Raw genomic sequence first — 19288 nt, 5'->3', positions numbered from 1 at the left:
GCCACGTGCTGAAAGGGAGGGAGGCAAGGCTCCACAGTGCTCATGCTCCAGAGACAGAGCGCTCCTTCTGTGGAGAAGGAAGGGTGTTTCTCTGGCTGCTGTCACTCATCTATATCCTTCACCACTGCTTTCTGGAAGCTGTGGGTGGGCCCAGTCATCAGGTGAGCACACAGCTGTCCTGGCAGGTAAGTCGGGCTGTGATGTTCCACAACTTATGGCCCCGAAACAACCCCATTTCTGCCCAGGGCAGAGAGCGTGGTGAGTGCGTCTTTACTGGCATGAACAGAGATCCAGGGGCCTCGAGTCCTCTGGGAAGAACCACAGCAGGATGCACAGCATGTGGCAAACATAAAGGTGCACATAGCAAATAGGAATAGCACAGTCTCCAGCATCTGACACACCTGAGTTCACATTCCTGTTTGGACATGAACTGGGTATCTGGGGCAAGTACTTATCCTCATTGATCCTGAAGATGCAGTCTACACTTTAGAGAGCTAGGAAAATTCATTAAAATGATGTATGTGTAATGTCTAGCACTCAACTAATACTCCCTTTCTCTCCCTTTCCAGTCAAGTGCTCCCTGTGAAAGCCACCAGCAACTGGAGAGAGAGCAAGGGGAAGGAGGGAAGCAAAGGGAAAAGCCAGGTCTCAGCCCACATGACCAGGATCCCCCTGGCCCTGGTGAAGGTCTGCCCACAGAGGCACAAAGAGCGCTGCTGTACAAAATCAAAATGGGCTCAGTGGGATAAATACTCTCAAGAGATGATGTTTAAATGACAACTTGCATATTAGACTCTCAGCACATAGGCCTCTGGTACAGGCAAGGCAAGAGAGCCTCAAAGGAAACTCCTCAAAGGAGGAGTTTCTCCAGATAAGCAACCGTGTAATAAAACTGGGCTTGAGGAAAACACAGTAACCAGAGAAAAAAGGATATTAGGCATTTCGGGCAGCCAACTCAGAGCAAAACAGTGCAGGTGCTACTACTAAGCTGACCTCAGTTTTAACCACGTGCCTGGGGACAGGTCAGGATCCCCTCTGAACATGTTTCCTCAGCCACAGACTGAGCTTAAGAATACCTGTGGCATTGATATGAACTGAGAGGTCAATTCATGTAAAATAACAAACATGGTGCTTACTCCACAAAGGGTGCTGTGTACCTGACCAGTGTGGCTCAGTGGGCTGAGCTTCACCCTACAAAGCAAAAGTTGCAGGTTTGATTCCTGGTCAGGGCACATGCCAGAGTTGTGGGTTCAGTCCCCCACTGGGGCACATTTGAGAGGCAACTGATTGATGTTTCTCTCACACATCAATATTTCTCTCCCTCTCCTTCTCTCTCCTTTCCCCTCTCTCTAAAAATAAATAAACAAAACCTTAAAAAAAGAAAGTGCTGGCTAACTGGTGGCTTTTCTCCTTGCTGTTATTAATCTACTACACTCACTAATTAATGTGGTGCTTCTGGTTGATACCACTGCCTCCTTTGTCTTCTCAACATTATTAGGACATATGGGATATATGTTAGGATATATTAGGATATATGGGATATGAGGTCACAGATATCATTCTTTTTGACTTAGCACACAGCTGCCTCCTGCATAGATTCTAACCAAATGCATGCCAGGAGCTAAGATTCATCAAAATCATGTAACAGAATTTTAAAAGAAGCTACTACCCACTGAGTTTGTGAAAGGCAGCTGTAAGTCATGCCTAGGAAGTTCAAGGTACACGGTTTTTGTTGACCTTCCGAAGTCCCTTCTTTCCAGCACATAGAGTTGGTATATTTTGACACTGATTTTCTAAGGTCGTGTGAAGTCAGCACCCCCTTCCTAATCCCTGTGAAGACTGGATGGCTTTACTGAATGTGGCTGCCTGCTGCCCTGACCTCAACGCCCCCCAAATTTCAGAGGCTGCCAGACAGTGATTCTTCAAGACCCAGAGCCTGTTTTTCACAGATTCAGGTTAAAGTAAAATACCCAACCTCATTCTGTGCCACACTTTTGGCCTTGATACCCAAAAGTCCATAAACAAAAGCTCCAGTGCCAAGGCTAAGATCAAGAAAACCATTCACACAGGTGGGATGCAGTTTGTCTTCCAAAGTGTGCCAGAACCTTCATTTAATTGCTTCAATTCATGCATTCATCAACTATTCCATTGGTTCGTATTTGATCCCAGTGACAGAGCAGAGGAAACCAGACCAGGTCTCTGCCCTCCTGAGGCACACATGCCAGCTGTGCCAGGTGACAAGTCAGTTGCCCAGCAAGCCGGGCCACACTGTGGCCACACGCACACATCCAGCCAGGCAGCCGGGCTCATGGTGGTCAAGGGCATAGGCCTGGGGGACAGGTGGATCAGGTTCCCATTGGGCTCTGTTAGTTACTGATTTTGTGATAACTGATGTAATCTCTTGGCAGTTTCTTATCTGCTCTTAGAGTTGCCCTCAGGGTTCAATCAGAAGAGCTGATGCACACCAAGAGGAACGCCCTTCAGACTACCTGGTCTTTGGCAGCAACCAGCCACTGTACTACCAGCTCCAGTGCTGGAAACCACCCCTGAGCACTGTGCAGCGCTGCCACTGGGAACTGCAGTACATGTCTGCACAGTACTCTACTGAAAACACGGTAAAGGAACGTGCACCTTTAGTGGAAGGAAAGGACACCTTCTACTTTGGATATTGTGTATAAGCACAAAGGGCCAGGACTGATGGCCCTTGAAATCCCTCCATATGTTTGCACGATAGAAAATGCTCAGTCCTGCCCTGACCAATATGGCTGAGTGGGTTGGGCATTGTCCCACAAAGCTAAAGGTTTGATCCCAGTCAGGGCAGGTGCCTGGGTTGTAGGTCCAGTCCCCAGCGGGGGCACCTAGGAGAGGCAACAGGTCGACATTTCTCTCCTTCTCCTTCTCCCTCCCTTCCCCTGTCTCTAAAAATAAATACATTTTAAAAATCTTTTTAAAAAAGGAAATGCTTAGTTCTAGGAGGAGGAATAATTCAAAAGTCACCCAGAAAGGCTGTACCCATCGCATGTGTTGGGGAAAGAGGCCATGTGAGATGCGCTGGCATCTTCCAGTCACACTGGAAGTCACTTCTGCAGGGCTGCTCTCTTCTCTGACTCTGCAAACGCGGGATCATTTACCTTTTCCTTTTGTGGTGGTAATAGACTTAGCGTCACTCCAGTTTCCTATTCCACGACTAGTCACTGCAGCCACCTTTTCAAATCAGAGTATGAGTTAGTATGGAATAAAGGCAACACACCAACAGCAAGCACTGCTAGGGAGCTGAAGGAGTGAGACTTTGGCAATGGGACATAAAAACACACATGCAGAGGGATGCAGGACATTCAGAGGCCCCAGTAACTGAAGTGAGAGGGGGAAGAGGCAACGGGAAGGAGCCTGGGTGCAGGGAATGGGAATAGCACTGGGATTCTGGAAGGTCGAGGTTTTTCTGAATAGCAGGGGTGAGTGTGTGTGTGTCCACGTGTTCACTCCCAACTGCACACACATGTGGTAAAGGGCATCGAGGGACTCATCAGTGTAAGGCAGCCCACACATGCACTTAAGGCTCTCAAAAAACACATTTGCACAAAATCTACCTCTTTTATACTCAAGATAGGGATAATATATTTTGTAAGAACCTCACAGTATCAGTTTATAAATGCCACTTAGAGCACTACGTCACCCTGCAGCCACAGACAAGGAGGAAAGAGGTCAGTGCAGAAACACAGCAGCTGGGAAGTTTGCTGAGCACCTGGGCAAAAAGCAGCAAAGCAGCAGTGCCAACACTCTTGGTTATCTGAGGAAAGTCTGACTGCAAGCTCTCTGCGACAGTGGTTTAAGAGATGGAGGAAGGATTACCCTCCAGAGCAAGGGGCTGGGTACTATGCACATTGCTAAGCATCACGAAAATGTAAGCAGGGAGCCCTCAGGAAACAGGACCTGCCTCCCCACATTCTGCAACTGAGCCAGGGGCCTAGACAGTGGAAGACTCACCCGGACAGTGTACTGAGCATTGACCAGTAAGTTCTCTATTTCTGTGAAGTTGCTAGCGGCCCTTTGTGAGGCCCACATCCTGGAGCCGCTCCTACTGTATTCTACCTAAAGGGAGACACAAACCTGTTTCATGAGACAAAACTAAAGGTCTGGGGCATCCTAACACTGTACAGGGAGACCAGAGGAGAGAGAAAGAGGGGATGCAAAATGTTCTAAGAGATGAAACATTATTTACAAATCAAAGCCTAGTCACCCAGAATATTCCTCTGCTCCAGCACAAACCCAGAAATCCACTCTGCACCCTGACCCATGGTCCACGCCTAGAAGACACTCACGATGTATTCTCGAATGAGGCCGTGAGTGTGGCTGGGCGGAGTCCAGTGGCCCACAATGACACCTTCTGCTTCCCTGGAGAGCGACAGCTGGAGATTTCGAGGGGCATCTGGCACTAGAAGAGAATCAAATGGGGTTAAAACCTGTCTGCATACTGGTCAACTGGAGGAATTTCCCCAAGCTTAAAACAAGGACAAGAAAGACTCTGGGGCTGGCTTTGTGACCTTTCTCCTAGAAAGGGCTGCTAGTGGTGCTTGCATCGACAAGAAACGTTTCCCCTTTCCCACAATGCAGGCTACGCATCAGACCACAGTGCAGCCGAGTCTTAGAGGTGTTTGTGCCCACCAGGGCTGCATGGTGGAGTCAATGGGGTACACTGCATCTCCATGGGCCCTGGTCCTCCAACAGCCACTGTGACAAACAGCCTTCCCTTTGAAACAGGTAGACCTAGCCAGACCCAACACGGGAGGGGGACAGGGGCCATGGGAGGAGACTGCCTGAGGCAGTGCACCAGCTTCACCCTGAGCCCCACCCCATAACCAAACTAGGGCAGTGTGTGAGGATAGATTCCCTGCCTCCAGGCAGAGACAGGGCAGGAGGAAGTCATTGTGCAGCACTTGTGTGAGGCTAGATAGTGCTGGACAAAGGGAAAAGCCCTCCTGCCCCCTCCCAGTTCCTGACTGAAGTGGAAACCTTGGGACCCAGGGGCAAGTGTACCTTAAAGGTCAATTTGGCAACAGGGGCAGATGAACCAGTCCAGAGTGCATGGATGTTTGGACTGGGAGATTTAAAAAGAGGGAAGGCAGACACTCACTACTACCCCTGGGATCCACGGCACAGACACATGGGCTGAAGTGCTGTGGGACCCGGTATCCTTGGAAGCTGTGTGGCCAGGCACCAGCAGACAGAGTCCCCACATGGCAGGCTACCACGGTTGGCAGTGGCCCCAGGCTCCCAGTGTGGGAAGGGGCAGTAGCAGTGCTAGCCAAGTGAGCAGACTCAGGAAGGAGCCTGAGGCCCAACAGGGCAGGGAAAGAAGCTGAACTGCTTGAGTGGTTGTGCTGCAGCCACCTGTGGTCCCTATAGGACAGCATTTTTAAGTGGGAGGAGGGCTCTGGGTGCAGCCTGGCGTGTCCTGGAAGGGAGGGGCTCTGAGGCAGGTGCCAGCCGTCCCCCCAGACTATGCAGCTTGTGAATGGAAGTTCTCTTTTCTCACCAAACTCTGCCTCTGGAATTTACCTAATGGGTGGTGGTGAGCAGCTGGACCCTACCTTCTGTTTAAGAGCATCCTGCCTCCCAGGGCTTTCCGGCTATAAACCCCTCTGGTAAGACACCAATAAAGCTTGCCAAAACCCTCTCTTCTGGGTTTGGACTGAACCAATCTAGCCTTAGTCTGGGAACCTCCACCCAAGAACCCTGACAAAGGTCCTGCTGTTCTCTCTGCTGGTTTCCCACCTTGACTGCCGGCAAGACCCTTGCAACATGTGTGGGGCTCTCCCAGGGCCTGGGAGTGATGCACTTCTCCATTTCAACTCCCCATGTAATCTTCCGCAGACTATCCAATGCCCTGGGCTCTACTTAACACATGTGAACTTCATAAAGTCACAGCACATAGGTCTCGTGGCAGCTGTACATGAAGAGCTCACCTAACTGTGGTAACGGGGAACTCCTTTGGACAGGTGAATTTTGGTAAATATTTTTAAAACCTTAGAGGCACATTGATTATGCTCCCACACTCCTAAGCATTCTTGGGAAACTCTCTGAAAATCCCACATGAGGTCTTTCTGTGCCATAAAAATAACCTGTAACACTTACATCCCTCTGGGGTCCTCAGAGTCACGAACTCGTTGGTATTGTGTACCTTGCTCAGACACTGCACCTGGACTTTCACCTGATAGGTGGTGTCTGGCTTCAAGATTTTCAGTACCGTGTTTGTCTTACTGCTGTGGGTCTCCAGAGTTTTCCACACACTCTCTCCGACCACCCTGGCCAAGAAAAGAAAACACGGTCACATGAGCACAGGGTGGCAGATGCTGACTCTGCTGGTGAGAGCCTCTCTGCGCACATCACAGGGTTCACAGACTGTCCCGTGGCCAAGTCGCTTTCCCCCAGCAGCAACGGGACCCACCTAGTGCACATTATGGACATAAGAGGCAGTAGCAACTGGACCCACCTATAGTGCACATTATAGACACAAGAAGCAGCAGGCATCTTCTTGGGCCGCATCCAGGTCAGAGTTACATCCCCAGAGAAGTCAGCTGTCCATTGAAGATTCTGGACTTTGTACACAGTTAATTCATCTAGAGATTAAGGGGAAACAAGGAGAGATATGTTACAAATTCCTGAATTTCAGAAGAGGCAAGAGGTTCCTTGACTTTGTAGAGATCTACCCTGATCCAGATTGTCAGGCCCCATCATCGTCTTAGAAGACACCCAAGAAAACAGAGTTAAAACCCTCCTATACAGCCTTTCGCATTGTCTCCTGAATTCCCAGTAGTAATTTTTTCCTTGCATTTTGCTTCCTTGTCTATACTCATTTAAAGCAGCTTCTCAATAGATGATGCTCTAAGTACACAGCCAATGTCACAGCAGGATCTATTACTGCTAAAGAGTAAATGTTTGCATCCCTCAAAATGCACATGCTGAAACCTAGCCCCCATGTGACAGTATTTGGATGTGGGTCTTTGGGAGGAGATTGGATCATGAAGTCAGAGCCCCTGAATGAGATTAGTATCTTCACAAGGGACCCCAGAAATCTCACTCATCCCGTTCACCATGTCAGGGCACAGTGAGAGCCAGGAAATAGGACCATACCAGACACTGAGTCTGCTGGTGCTTTGACCTCAGATGGCCCAGCCTCCAAACCGCAAGAAATAAATGTTTGTTGTTTGTAAGCCACCCAGTCTGTGGTACTCCACTGCAACACCCTGAAGGACTAGACAGTCACTAAAACCACTCCAGAGAGGAGGACTGCGTTGGTGCCATCACAAAGCTGGGGTGCTGGGAGAGCAAGGGTGCATCAACATGATGCAGACTCAGGAAGTCCCTGGAAAACAAACCTCAGACCAGCACTTTCCTCATGGGAAATAGCTGTGTCACAGGCAGGACAAGCCTCGCCTCACTTGGTACTCCACAATGGGGAAGAAACCTGTTTCAATTTCAGACTGAGGCAAAGCTCGGAAGGGCTCTCTCCTGAGGAAGAGCCCCAAGGAGGGCAAAGACGCGCGCTTACCGCTGCAGGCCCGCTCGTCGCTCTCGTCGGAGCAGTCCAGGAAGCCGTCGCAGCGCTCCGAGAGCAGGGTGCAGGCCTCCCCGTCCTCACACCTGAACTCCCCGCTCAGACAGGTCAAGGTGCTGTGTGTGGCTGAAACACAGGGAAGGGCCATGTTGTGCGAAACATTTCCCACATTTGGGAAAAGTGGTTTGTGCTTTATGAACTAATCAGCTTCTGTGTCAAAACGTGCCTTTGGAATGACAAGAGGCAACTCCAGCAGGCACTGTGAGGCCACCTCTCACTCGACATGAATGCCTGGGGTCTGCCTTCGTGGCAAGCGAGAGATTGGAGTCAAAGCAGGCTCTAAATCCTGGTTCTGTGTGATGTGGAGCAAACTGCTTAACAGCACCCAAGTTCAGCTCTTGTCTGTAAAACTGGGCTGACAGCACCACCACTATTATGTCTACAGGGGTCCAATGAGATCGAGCACCTGGAGCAGTGCCTGGCTGACAACAGGCATCAAGAAGTTGTAACTGTAAGTCTGTATAGCTATTGATTATTTTGTTACTATATTAGCTTCCATTCCAGCATAACACTCTGATTTCTGGTTTGAGTAATACTAGTAACAACAAGATGCATCACGATACTGAGAGGCGTGCCCATATCATGTAGTATTTTAGTTATATAGGTTTCAAAACTTTTTACCAGAAAATGAAATACTGCAAATAAAGAGCAATGGTAAATTAAAAGTTAGGCAACTCTATGACTATAAACAATAATGAGACTCCATAAGACTCTAAAAAGTAAGCAGTGACCTATCTACTATTGCAGATAATTACAAAAGCGAGAAGAAGAGAAAGGATACAGAGAAGATATGAATCTACTGCTCCCAGCAAATGTGAACCGGGCCCAGGCTCAGGAGTTCAGACTTCCTTTGGTCAGACTCACACAGCCTGCCCAGCTCTGGATAGGAGAGGCCACGTCAGAACCCAACCACCAGGGAGGAGGGTCTTAAATCACTCTTGCTCCTCCAGGGCAAAGACACCCATGTTTTAACCTTGGAAACAAGTTAAATGTCACCTTATGTAGCAAAAGGGACTTTGCAGATGTGATTAAGTTACTGGCCTGGACATAGGAAGTTTATCCTGGATAACCTAGGAGAGCCCTTTCCTATCACGCAGGTCCTTTCCTAAGTTCGGTCAGAGGGGAAGGTGTGAGCACAGAGGAGGCTGCTGGCTCAGGAAGCTGGGGAAGGCAAGGACAAAAACAGAGCCCTGCCCACAGCTGGGTTTTAATTGGTAAAACCCATGTCCAATTTCTGACCTACAAAACTGTAAGGAGATAAATGTGCATTGTTTTAAGACATTGAGTTTGAGAAAGACAAATATCATGTGACCTCACCATATATGGAATTCAATACACAAAATAGACTGATGAAGGAACAAAATAGAAACAAAGGCACAGACACATGGAGCAGACTGACAGCTGTCAGAGGGGTAGGGGGAGGACTGGATGAAAGAAGGTGAAGGAATTAGTCAAAGAACAGATGTGCATGACCCACAGACACAGACAACAGTGTGGTGACAGCCAGAGGGAAGGTGGGGTGGGGGCTGGGTGGAAGAGGACAAGTGGGGTGGGGAATGGAGACATCTATAATAGTGTCAATAATAAAAAATGGTTTTAAAACACCTTGAGGTTTGTGGTGATTGTTACAGTGGCCGCAGAAAACTAACACACACCTGATCCTCTGTTTGCCCAGATCTTACACTGGGGCTTCTACCTTGCCTTTCTGAGTTCAAACTATCATTTCTATCGGGGCTCAAGACTAACCCTACCCCACAGCTCCTTCTCCCCACCCTATGCAAATATACATACAATATTCTACACAATGACTATACCAATAATAAAGAAATTACCAAGAGACCACTAAACCATTGTAGTAATCTCAGAACAGAGAATCTACAAAACTGATTCTTAAGAGATTTTCCCAGGGAACTTATACAAAAACATAAATACCTAGGAGCTGCCCTAAAACTACTAAAGCAGAAACATGAAGATGAGGATGTACAATATTTACAAGCTCCAGAGCAAGTCATCAGGATTCTCCTGGTTGGGGAACTCCTGCTCTAGAACAAGAAAAACAGGAAATCCTGTTTTCCATCTGAAGCACTGCATCTGCTTCTAGAAAGCACACCTGGAGACGTGGGCAGAAGAACTGGATAATGTTCCCATGAGAACAACCAGAAAGGCCAAGAGGAATGGACCAACAATCAGGGTTTTCTTCCTAGTGATGAAGAGACACAGGAGTCGGGGGTGAAAATGAGATGCCAGAACAACTGTCCTCAGCTGATGAGTTTTCATGTGAAAAAAAGAATGAAGACTTCTTTGCATGTCTCTGGGATGGAGGTACAGAATTCAGTTAAATATATTTTTAGAAAAGCTCTCTAATACAGTAATTCTCAATGGGAAAAGGAAAATGTCAAAACCACTTATGATGTTTTTACGAGCTATAATCCCCCGTCTCCTGGAAAACTGCTGTGTGATAGAGGTGTTATGAACTGGACTGAAATTGGTTTTCCTTGGAAAAGTGAGGAGGACTCAATCACAGATAAAACTGCATTACAATGTTTAGAAAAGGTCTGAGAACCACTACTGTAACAGTCTCAGCAGCCCAAGATGGAATTCATCCATCTTTCTATCCACCCATCCACCCACCTACCCACCAATGCACTTACCTCAGTCATCCAGCCAGCCAGCCACACATTATCCATCTACCCACCCATACATTCATCCACCCATCCAACCATCCGTCATCCATCCATCCATCTATTTATCTGCTCACCCATCCATCCATATACTCATCCATTCATTCACCTATCCTGCCATCCATCCATCCATCCGTCCATACACACATCCATATACTCCTCCATCCATTCACCCATCCCGCCATCTACCTATCCATCTAGCAATGAACATTCATGGAGGTCTACCCATGAATCTGGTGCTGTAAGATGCTAAGAAAATGGTGATGTGTAAAACAAAGACCCTCATGGAGCTTACCTTCTATTGAGAGAGACAGCAAACAAGTAAATAGATATGTTACTTAGATAGAGATAAGAACTAAAAAGAAATATAAAGAAACAGTAAGAGAGTGAAGGGGGTGGTATCATTTTTATACGAGAGTCAGGAAGGAACTCTCTGCTCAGAAGCAGACTGCTTTGGAAAATTCCAAGATCCCCATCACAGAATTATTCCATATGGTAAGAATATCATAAATTATGTCAATATAATCAAACAACTGAGTATTAAAGCTTGAAGACTTCCAAAGTTCATGAAACATGCCTCAATATTTAAAAATTGGGAAAACACAGGTTTTAGAAATTGGAAATAAGGTTGTCATTAATCTCTGAAAATTCTTAAACTGGTTATTAAACACACAGTGTTTCTTAATTCTTAAACTGGTTATTAAACACACTGTTATTAAACAAACAGAGCAGAATGTAGTGGTTTTCAGGGCCTAGCTTCTCTAAGAAGAATCATGCCATACTAATCTCATTTCTTTTTTTGATAAGGTTATCAGATTAATGAATTAAAGAAAACTGTTAATAGAACACATCTTGATTTTAAGACCCTTAACTAAGCAACTTCCTTAAGAATAAGGCAGATTTGAAATAGGAACTTGAAGTATGTTCAAGGTCATTATGATGGTCGGACGGGCAGAATTAGAAAGAAACTTGCTTAAAGAATAACAATTAATAACTTATTCTCACTCAGGAGGAAGGTCCTATTCCAGTTCCTTTTTGTCAACTATTTCTACTGTTCATCTTTCTGTGTGGTTACCTCCTCAGCTCAGGTGTTCTTACTGTTATTTTGGTAAGTGTGGAATCTATCTAACCTGTTTTTTTTTAAGATTTTATTTATTTTTAGAGATGGGAAGAGGAGAGAAACATCACTGTGCAGCTGCCTCTTACGTGCCCCCCATTGGGGACCAGGCCAAGAACCCAGGCACGTGCCCTGACTGGGAATCAAAGCGGTGAGCCTTTGGTTTGCAGGCCAGCACTTAATCCACTGAGTCACACCAGCCAGGGTTGACCTGCTATTTTAATGTCCCAATGGTACACTTTACTCATTTTTTTATATTAGTGTAGGATTTTACACTAATCCTTATTTAATTTCTATGTGTTATTTTGGAGTATTCCATCCTGTAAGAACTTGCAATATAGCATGATGAAGAGATAACAACTTTGTACAAAACAACCCCCTAAATAAATATACCAGTCTGTTACCAATGACATAATCTTCTTCAAAGCTTAATATTCCTATCTCCAAGATGGAGATAATGCCAAATTATAAAATTACTCAAACCAGTGAAGCACAGGTAATGGGAGACCGTGCTCTCAGAGGCCCTCCCTGGCTGCCACCCTCCAATACTCACGGCAGCTGGCCTCGTCCTCGCCATCCCGGCAGTCCCAGTGGCCGTCACAGCGCTTCCAGTTGGGGATACACTTCTTTGGTTGGTGGCACTCGAACTCAAATCGGTCGCATCGTCCAAGCGGGGTGGGAGTGGAGGAAGCAGTAACATTTGCTAGAAAGAGAGATTTCTTAAATTCACTTTTCAGTACTGAAGGAACTGGCTGGCAACAGTAACCCACTCAGTGCACACAGAGATGACAGTGTTGGAGGAATCACGAGAGATCTGGTTAGAGACACTGACTGGACAGAGGCCTCCGATCTCGCTCTCTCCTAGGACCCCGAGAGAGTCAAGAGCCACAGAAGTTTGGAAGCTGGAAAACACGCACACAGTGGTTGGTGGACAAAGAGGCCACAGAAGGTTGTGTCCTACCTGAAGCTGTCAGGGGAGTGAGCTAAGAACCAGCAAGATCAACATCACCCAATCCTCAAAAAGCTTGAAAATGGCAATTCAACATGGTAGAAGAGGGAAAAGGGAAGATGTGTAATAAGCAGCGGATGCCCTGCATTCCTTCCCCTTTAACCCCTGAAGACCACCACCCTGTATTTGGCCCCATAAAAGGCTAGAGGATTGTTACTGGGAGAGAGTAAAAACAGGTTTATTTAGATAAACAGCTGGAAACAAGAATGTGGTACTGACAAGGGGATTAAACCTACAGACTGTGGAAGGCATAAACACCCTACTCCTTCTGCTCAAGGACCTAGCAGCAAGACTTCAATTTTCCAGGCAGGAGACTGTACAAATCTTCTCTTTGAGAAAAAGGGACCCATCTCAGAGACAAACCCAAAGATAACAAGAACAGGAGTTCCTCAAACAGCCCAACCATGAAACTCAGGGCTGACCAGCCGCCCTCCCTGCAGCCCCGCCCGGACAGCATCCCTCAGCAGTGCTTTGGTCCCCAGCATTAAACATGAGCAGCTACAGAGAAGTATCAGAAGAAAAGTTGTGGCATGAAAAACAGACTCCAACATAGACCGCCTCTGCCCAGGAAAGGAAATTTGGAAGAAATAGAGACTTTGTAAAAAGAAAAATTCAAAAAATATATCCTTGCCCTGGCTGGTATGGCTCAGTGGATTGAGCACTGGACGGTGACCCAGGAGGTTGCCAGTTTGATTCCCAGTCAGGGCACCTGCCTGGGTTGTAAGCCAGGTCCACAGTGGGGGGTGGGTAAGAGGCAACTGATCAATGTTTCTCTCCCTTTCTTTCTCCCTCCCTACACCTCTGTCTAAAAATAAAAAATATATACATATCCTTATCACATTCAGAAAGAATATATATTAATATGAAAAAAATGAAGAGTGGCCATAAAAAAGAAACAGTATTAACAATTTAAAAGCTCTTAAAATTAAAACCATGAAAACTCATATGGAAAACTCAGTAGAAGAGTTGGAAGACAGAGTTGAGTATATATATATAATGAAATTAAAAAATATAAAAGATTAGAAAAATAAGGACCAGATGAGGAGATCCAATATATGAATGACAATAGCTCCAGGAAGAAAAAGAAAGTATCATGAATGGGATACTTCAAGAAAAATCCCTAAAACTAAAATACATCAATTTCCAGAATAAAAAAAGCCTATGGGTGCCCATGACATTGGAGGGAAAAAGGGCCCGCACCGAAACACACGACTAGGAACATCGAAGGCTGGTCAAGGGGGAAATCCACAAGATTCCAGGGAGGGAAAACAGGTCACACACAAAAGATCCATCTCAAAATGGTTTTGAACCATGTGAGCATTGTTGGAAGACAGAGGGGAAGAGTGCCTTCAAAATGCTGAAGGAAAATTATTTACAACCAAGAATGCCAAACCCAGCCCAACAATCAATCAGGTCTGAAGACCAGAGAAAAGCACTTTCAAACAAGCAAGACCTCAAATATACCTCCCAAGTACCTTTCTCAGGAACTTTCTGGAAAATATGCTCTATCAGAACATGAGATTTTAAAAAAGAGAAAAATCTGGGATATAGAAAATTGGAACTCCAACATGAGAGAGAGAGAGAGAAAGAAAGTGAATGGGTGATGGAGAAGCTGCAGCCCCAAGACCCCTGAGCCCAGGCACAGGGCTGCCAGGAGGAATGAGACAGCAAAGCCCAGCAGAGAGACCCACTGAAGACCATGACTGCTGTGCCCTTGGCCCCTGTATCACCACATTCACCTGACAAAGTTACTACAGGGCATCCTCCACCAAAGCAAGGAAGTAAACAACAACAAAAAAAGCCAGGCACACAATCTAGAAAACAGGGGCTCTAACTCAGAAAAAAGGCAAAGAGCAACCTGAGGAGGGCAGTGGTGCCCTGACGCAGGGCTCGCTCCAGGCCCAGAGAATAGTCAGCAGAGAGGCCCTGCTGTGTGGACAGAGACTGTGGCCAGAAGCACTGGAGCTGAAGGATTCTTGGACATGGTAACTTTGCAGAACCGAATTCTGAGAAGCTACTGATGGGAGAAAGCATTAGCAAATGGTGCAAAATAACCTGAGCTGACACACAAACAGTAGAGTAGTTATTGAACTTTCAGGTATTTTATGTAGTCCATAGTTTTAACTGAATATCTGCTTAAAACAGGCACACAGAGAAGAGCGGCAAAGAATAAGGCTAAAAATGGAGGTCAAAGCAAACTATGGCACTCATCCCTGGACAATGAGGGAGCCCCTAGAGGGCTGCAGGACAGGGAGGACACAGTACTGCATCGAGGTGTGGCTTCTTGGAAGACAAAATGGGAGAGACATGGGCCAGCAATACCGGAAAGGAAACTTTTACACTGAAGAAGTGACACGCCAGAGCCAGAGATACCACCAATCTAAATTTGAACCAACGATGTGCATTAAAAAGAAGAAATCGTTATGAAAGCTGAATGGAATATCGAAATAGGAATCTGCTCATTCATTGGATTAGTCAGAATTCAGAGACTTCCGGCTAAGATGGAGGTGTAGTAGATACACTTTGCCTCCTTGCACAACCAAAAGAAGGGCAACAACAAATTTAAAAACAAAAAAACAACCAGTACTGACAGAAAATTGAACTGTATGGAAGTCCAACAACCAAGGAGTTAAAGAAGGAACATTCATCCAGATTGATAGGAGGGGCAGACAGTCCTTGAGGCAAGGCAGCAGCTGGAAGATCAGGATGGGTGAGGCAGCATCTGGGGGAGGGGGCAGTCCCACATTTCCATGCAAATAAACTGGGAGGAACAACTGAGGAGTGACACAGACCCACAACCCAGGGTTCCAGCATGGGAAAATAAAGCCTTAAACCTCTGACTAAAAAAACATGTGGAGGTTGAGGTGGCAGGAGAAATTCCCAGTCTCACAGGAGAGTTCATTGGAGAGACCCACAGGGTCCTAGAACATACACAAAAACACTTACCTGGAAATCAGCACCAGAGGGTGCAATTGGCTTATGGGTAGTGGAGTAAGTGACTGAAAACCAGCCAAGAGCCAAGCAAGTGGCATTGTTCCTTCTCAGACCCCTCCCTTACATATAGTGCAGCACAACATAGCCACATGGGTTGCCCTGCCCTGGTGAATGCCTAAGGCTCCACCCCTTACTACATAACAGATGCACTGAGACAAAAAAAAATGGCCCAAATGAAAAACAGATCAAAGCTCCAGAAAAAATACAACTAAGTGATGAAGAGATAGCCAACCTATCAGATGCAGAGTTCAAAATACTGGTAATCAGGATGCTCCCAAAAACGGTTGAGTATAGTCGCAAAATAGATGAAAAAGTGAAGGCTATGAAAGGTGAAATAAAGGAAAATGTACAGGGAACCAACAGTGAAAGGAAGGAAAGCAGCATTCAAATCAACAGTTTGGAGACGAATGAAGAAATAAACATTCTACCAAAATAGAATGAAGAAACGAGAATTCAAAAAAATAAGGGGAGGAGGACTAGGAACCTCCAGGACAACTTTAAACATTCCAACATCCAAATCTTAGGGGTGACAGAAGGAGAAGAGGAAGACCAAGAAATGGAAAACATATTTGAACAAATAATAAAGGAGAACTTCCCCAATCTGGCAAAGGAAATAGACGTCCAGGAAGTCCAGGAATCTCAGAGAGTCTCAAAGAAGTTGGACCCAAGGAAGTACATACCAAAGCACATAATTACATTACCTATGATTAAAGAGAAGGAAAGAATCTTAAAAGCAGCAAGAGGAAAGGAAAGAGTTATCTACAAAGGAGTTTCCATAAGGCTATCAGTTGATTTCTCAAAAGTAACCTTGCAGGAAAGAAGGGGCTGGAAAGAAGTATTTCAAGTCATGAAAATCAAAGACCTACACCCAAGATGACTCTATCCAGCAAAGCTATCATTTAGAATGGGAGGGCAGATTAAGTTCTTCCCAGACAAGGTCAAGTTAAAGGAGCTCATCATCACCCAGCCCTTAATATATGACATGTTAAAGGAACTTATCTAAGAAAAACAAGATAAAAAATGCGAACAGTAAAATGACAATAAACTCACAACTATCAACAAGTGAAACTAAAAAAAAAACAAAAACAAAAACAAAAATGAAATAAGCAAACAACTAGACCAAGAACAGATTCACAGAAATGGAGATCACATGGAGGGTTATCAGTGGGCAGGGCGGGGGGGGGGGGGGCTGGGGGAAAAGGCACAGGAAATAGAAGCATAAATGGTAGATACAAATAGACAAGGGGAGGTTAAGAATAATATAGGAAATGGAGAGGCCAAAGAACTTATATGTACCACCCATGGGCATGAACTAAGGCAGGGGATGCTGGTGGGAGAAGGGCTGCAGGACAGAGGGGAATAAAGGGGAGAAAACAATGGGACAACTGTAATAGCATAATCAATAAAATATATTTAAAAGTTTAATTGAAGAAAGATATGGCTGTATACGTACATTTTTTATTAAAAAATAAGAATTTGCTGGAGTTTGTTAATGTCTTTGTCAGAGTTTCAGCCACTGAAAATGATTTTCAAAGGATAATCAAGTTACTAGATAGAGAGGTGGGCCTTGGGGGGAAAGCCAGAGATAAAGGTGTTGTTTTGTTTTGTTTACAATTAGTTTTAATTTGAGAAGCATTTACAGAACACCTGTTTCCCTATCATTGTGGCAGGCACAGTCATGGATTCAAAGCCATGTGCTGCATGCTCCCAAAGCATAACTGTTAGGAAGAGAGAAGATGCATGGACAGGGTTATTAGGAAACGTATATAGCAGATCATAGTTCAGAATCAAAGGTACATTCAATGAGATTGGGAAAGAGACCCATATCGTTTAAAGGACTCAATGAACACTCCAGGGAGGAGAGTTTGAAAGGCAGATTCAGCCCCTCCTTGCTGGAAATAGGAGCCTCACACTTCAGTGAACCTGCAGACAGCGGGGGTGGGGGGCGAGCTCCTGGGCTCCATCTGGGTATGTCCCAGAAGTAGTTCTGTTGTAGAGGACCTGTGTATGGTTCTAGGGAACCTGTGTGCCATACTTTGAGAAATGCTGACAGCACACCTAGGTCTCTTGTAGTGATAAAGCCCATGCTTCTGTGTGCTGTGATGGGTGGTGGTCTACCCTGAGAGGGAAGGAGAAGCACATGGCCAAGGAGGACAGGGGTTTCAGGAGAAGTGACACCCCACTGATGGATACAGGCAGAGAAGAAGCAGGACTCTGTCAGGAGCAGATGGGGAGCCCAGTTGGGCAGAGTTAAGAAACAAGGGCAGGCAAGGGGGTCAGTTTGCACAGGGACATGAAAATAGGACTTAGGGGTCAGGGTCCAGCTCCCAGGCAGAGGACACAGGGAAACCCTAGTTTTAAACAGGGCAGCGGTGGGACAGAGATAATTGTGAAGGAGAAAATGCAGGTGGCTGACGTAGAAGTTCACTAACAAAAGCATGGAAGACAATGGTCAATTCTGTAACTACAAGTGAATTTGAAATGGAATCCTGTTTAGGAGAGCACACAGCCTCCTCACCTCTGGATTCAGTCAAGGGCATGCCCTACACAGGGTCTCCCAGTACATTCCAGCCACCTGCACCCCCCACCCCCCCAGCCATCTGGTTCCTGCAGAAACACTCAGCTGCCTCTCTGTGTTCCACCACTAGATGGCAGCACTCACCTATGTTCCAGTGGGAGGGCTGCCAACAAGCAAGGAGGAGACTTGAGCCCCAGGGTCTAAGACACACACACACACACACACACACTTCCCCACAGATCCCATTGTGATATCTCGAGGAGAAGAGAGTGAAGGTCCCCAGCTGCAGCCAGGGGGGGAAGCAGGGTGGTTATGTCTTTCTGCAGGAAGAGCAGAGGGTATTAATAAAAGATGAGGCACCCCAGCCCCTAGTTCCCCCAAGGCCTCCTGGTATGGGGAGGGAGGCAGGCTGACCACCACACTCAGCATCCCTGGCCACGCGGTGCCCAGGGCAGACCTGGAAGGACCTCTCCACACAGCAGGCACCACCTGTGGAAGAGGCAGGCCAGCACTCACCAGGCGAGGGGCAGGCTTCCTCATCTGAGCCATCTGCGCAGTCCCGGTACCCATCGCACACCCAGGTGCCGATCACGCAGGACCCACTGCTGCAGCGGTAGTGATTCGGAGGGCAGCTTGAGGGCCCCAGAGTGGGGGAGGGAGGAGTATGGAAATCTGAGGAAAACACCCAGCAAAAACCCAAAGGGTTACAAGAAGCTTGATCTCAGACCAAAATGGGCCCCCAAACTGGCATGGAGGTCCCAGTCTCAGTGGTGCTGCCCCACTGCTGGCACAGCAGTGAAGCGCAGCTCATCCACAGGTCCCTCACAGCGGGCTGTCAGAACCAACAGTGCTTTTTCCTTTTTGGAGCTGATTCACCTGACTTAATGTATTTGAGTTGGGTTAATAATATTCAGGTGAGATTGTTTTTGCAGGCTGATGGAAGGAAGGTGACCCAGAATGCACAGGGAGGGGGATGGGTAGTATGTAGCTTCCTTCTGAGGTTAAACCTTGTCCTGGTTAATTCAACTGACCCTCCCCCTGCCCAGGCCTGGTTCAGGAGGGAGGAAACAAAAACGAGAGTCACAGGCACGAGTCCCACATCTGTACTGCTCCACTGGGTCAGGGCACTGCAGTGCGGCCTTGGACTCAGGACACAGGCTGGGGGGAACTCGGAGTCTGAATCCCTAACAAGCCCTAGGGACCAGCAGGGGCCACTGCTCTGCAAGCCACATGTGCAGCAGCCAGGCCTAGGGCTCCTGCTGTGCCCCACAGACCACGAAACACACAGTCCTAGGACAGAATAAGCCTGCTGTGTGAATTTTCCAAATAGGAGGGCTTCCATCAGCCTTCTCAG

General features: G+C 46.7%; 1 protein-coding gene across 4 annotated transcripts in view; it reads right to left on the bottom strand.

The window, feature by feature from the left end:
- SORL1 (sortilin related receptor 1) overlaps positions 1-19288 on the bottom strand; it is a 155564-nt gene that overhangs the window by 21339 nt on the left and 114937 nt on the right. For all 4 annotated transcript variants that reach the window (XM_045860140.1, XM_045860143.1, XM_045860142.1 and 1 more), the window contains 8 exons: positions 18451-18606; positions 11967-12116; positions 7550-7681; positions 6491-6617; positions 6133-6302; positions 4320-4432; positions 3985-4089; positions 3132-3204 (listed from right to left, as the gene is read on the bottom strand). In XM_045860140.1, coding sequence (XP_045716096.1) covers positions 3132-3204; positions 3985-4089; positions 4320-4432; positions 6133-6302; positions 6491-6617; positions 7550-7681; positions 11967-12116; positions 18451-18606 — 1026 coding nt within the window. The remainder of the gene's footprint in view (positions 1-3131; positions 3205-3984; positions 4090-4319; positions 4433-6132; positions 6303-6490; positions 6618-7549; positions 7682-11966; positions 12117-18450; positions 18607-19288) is intronic.

Source organism: Phyllostomus hastatus, unplaced genomic scaffold (genome assembly GCF_019186645.2).
Source record: "Phyllostomus hastatus isolate PE091 unplaced genomic scaffold, TTU_PhHast_1.1 phas_scaffold_193, whole genome shotgun sequence".
Classification (NCBI taxonomy): Eukaryota; Metazoa; Chordata; class Mammalia; order Chiroptera; family Phyllostomidae; genus Phyllostomus; species Phyllostomus hastatus.
This window is presented reverse-complemented; position numbering and strand designations above follow the sequence as displayed.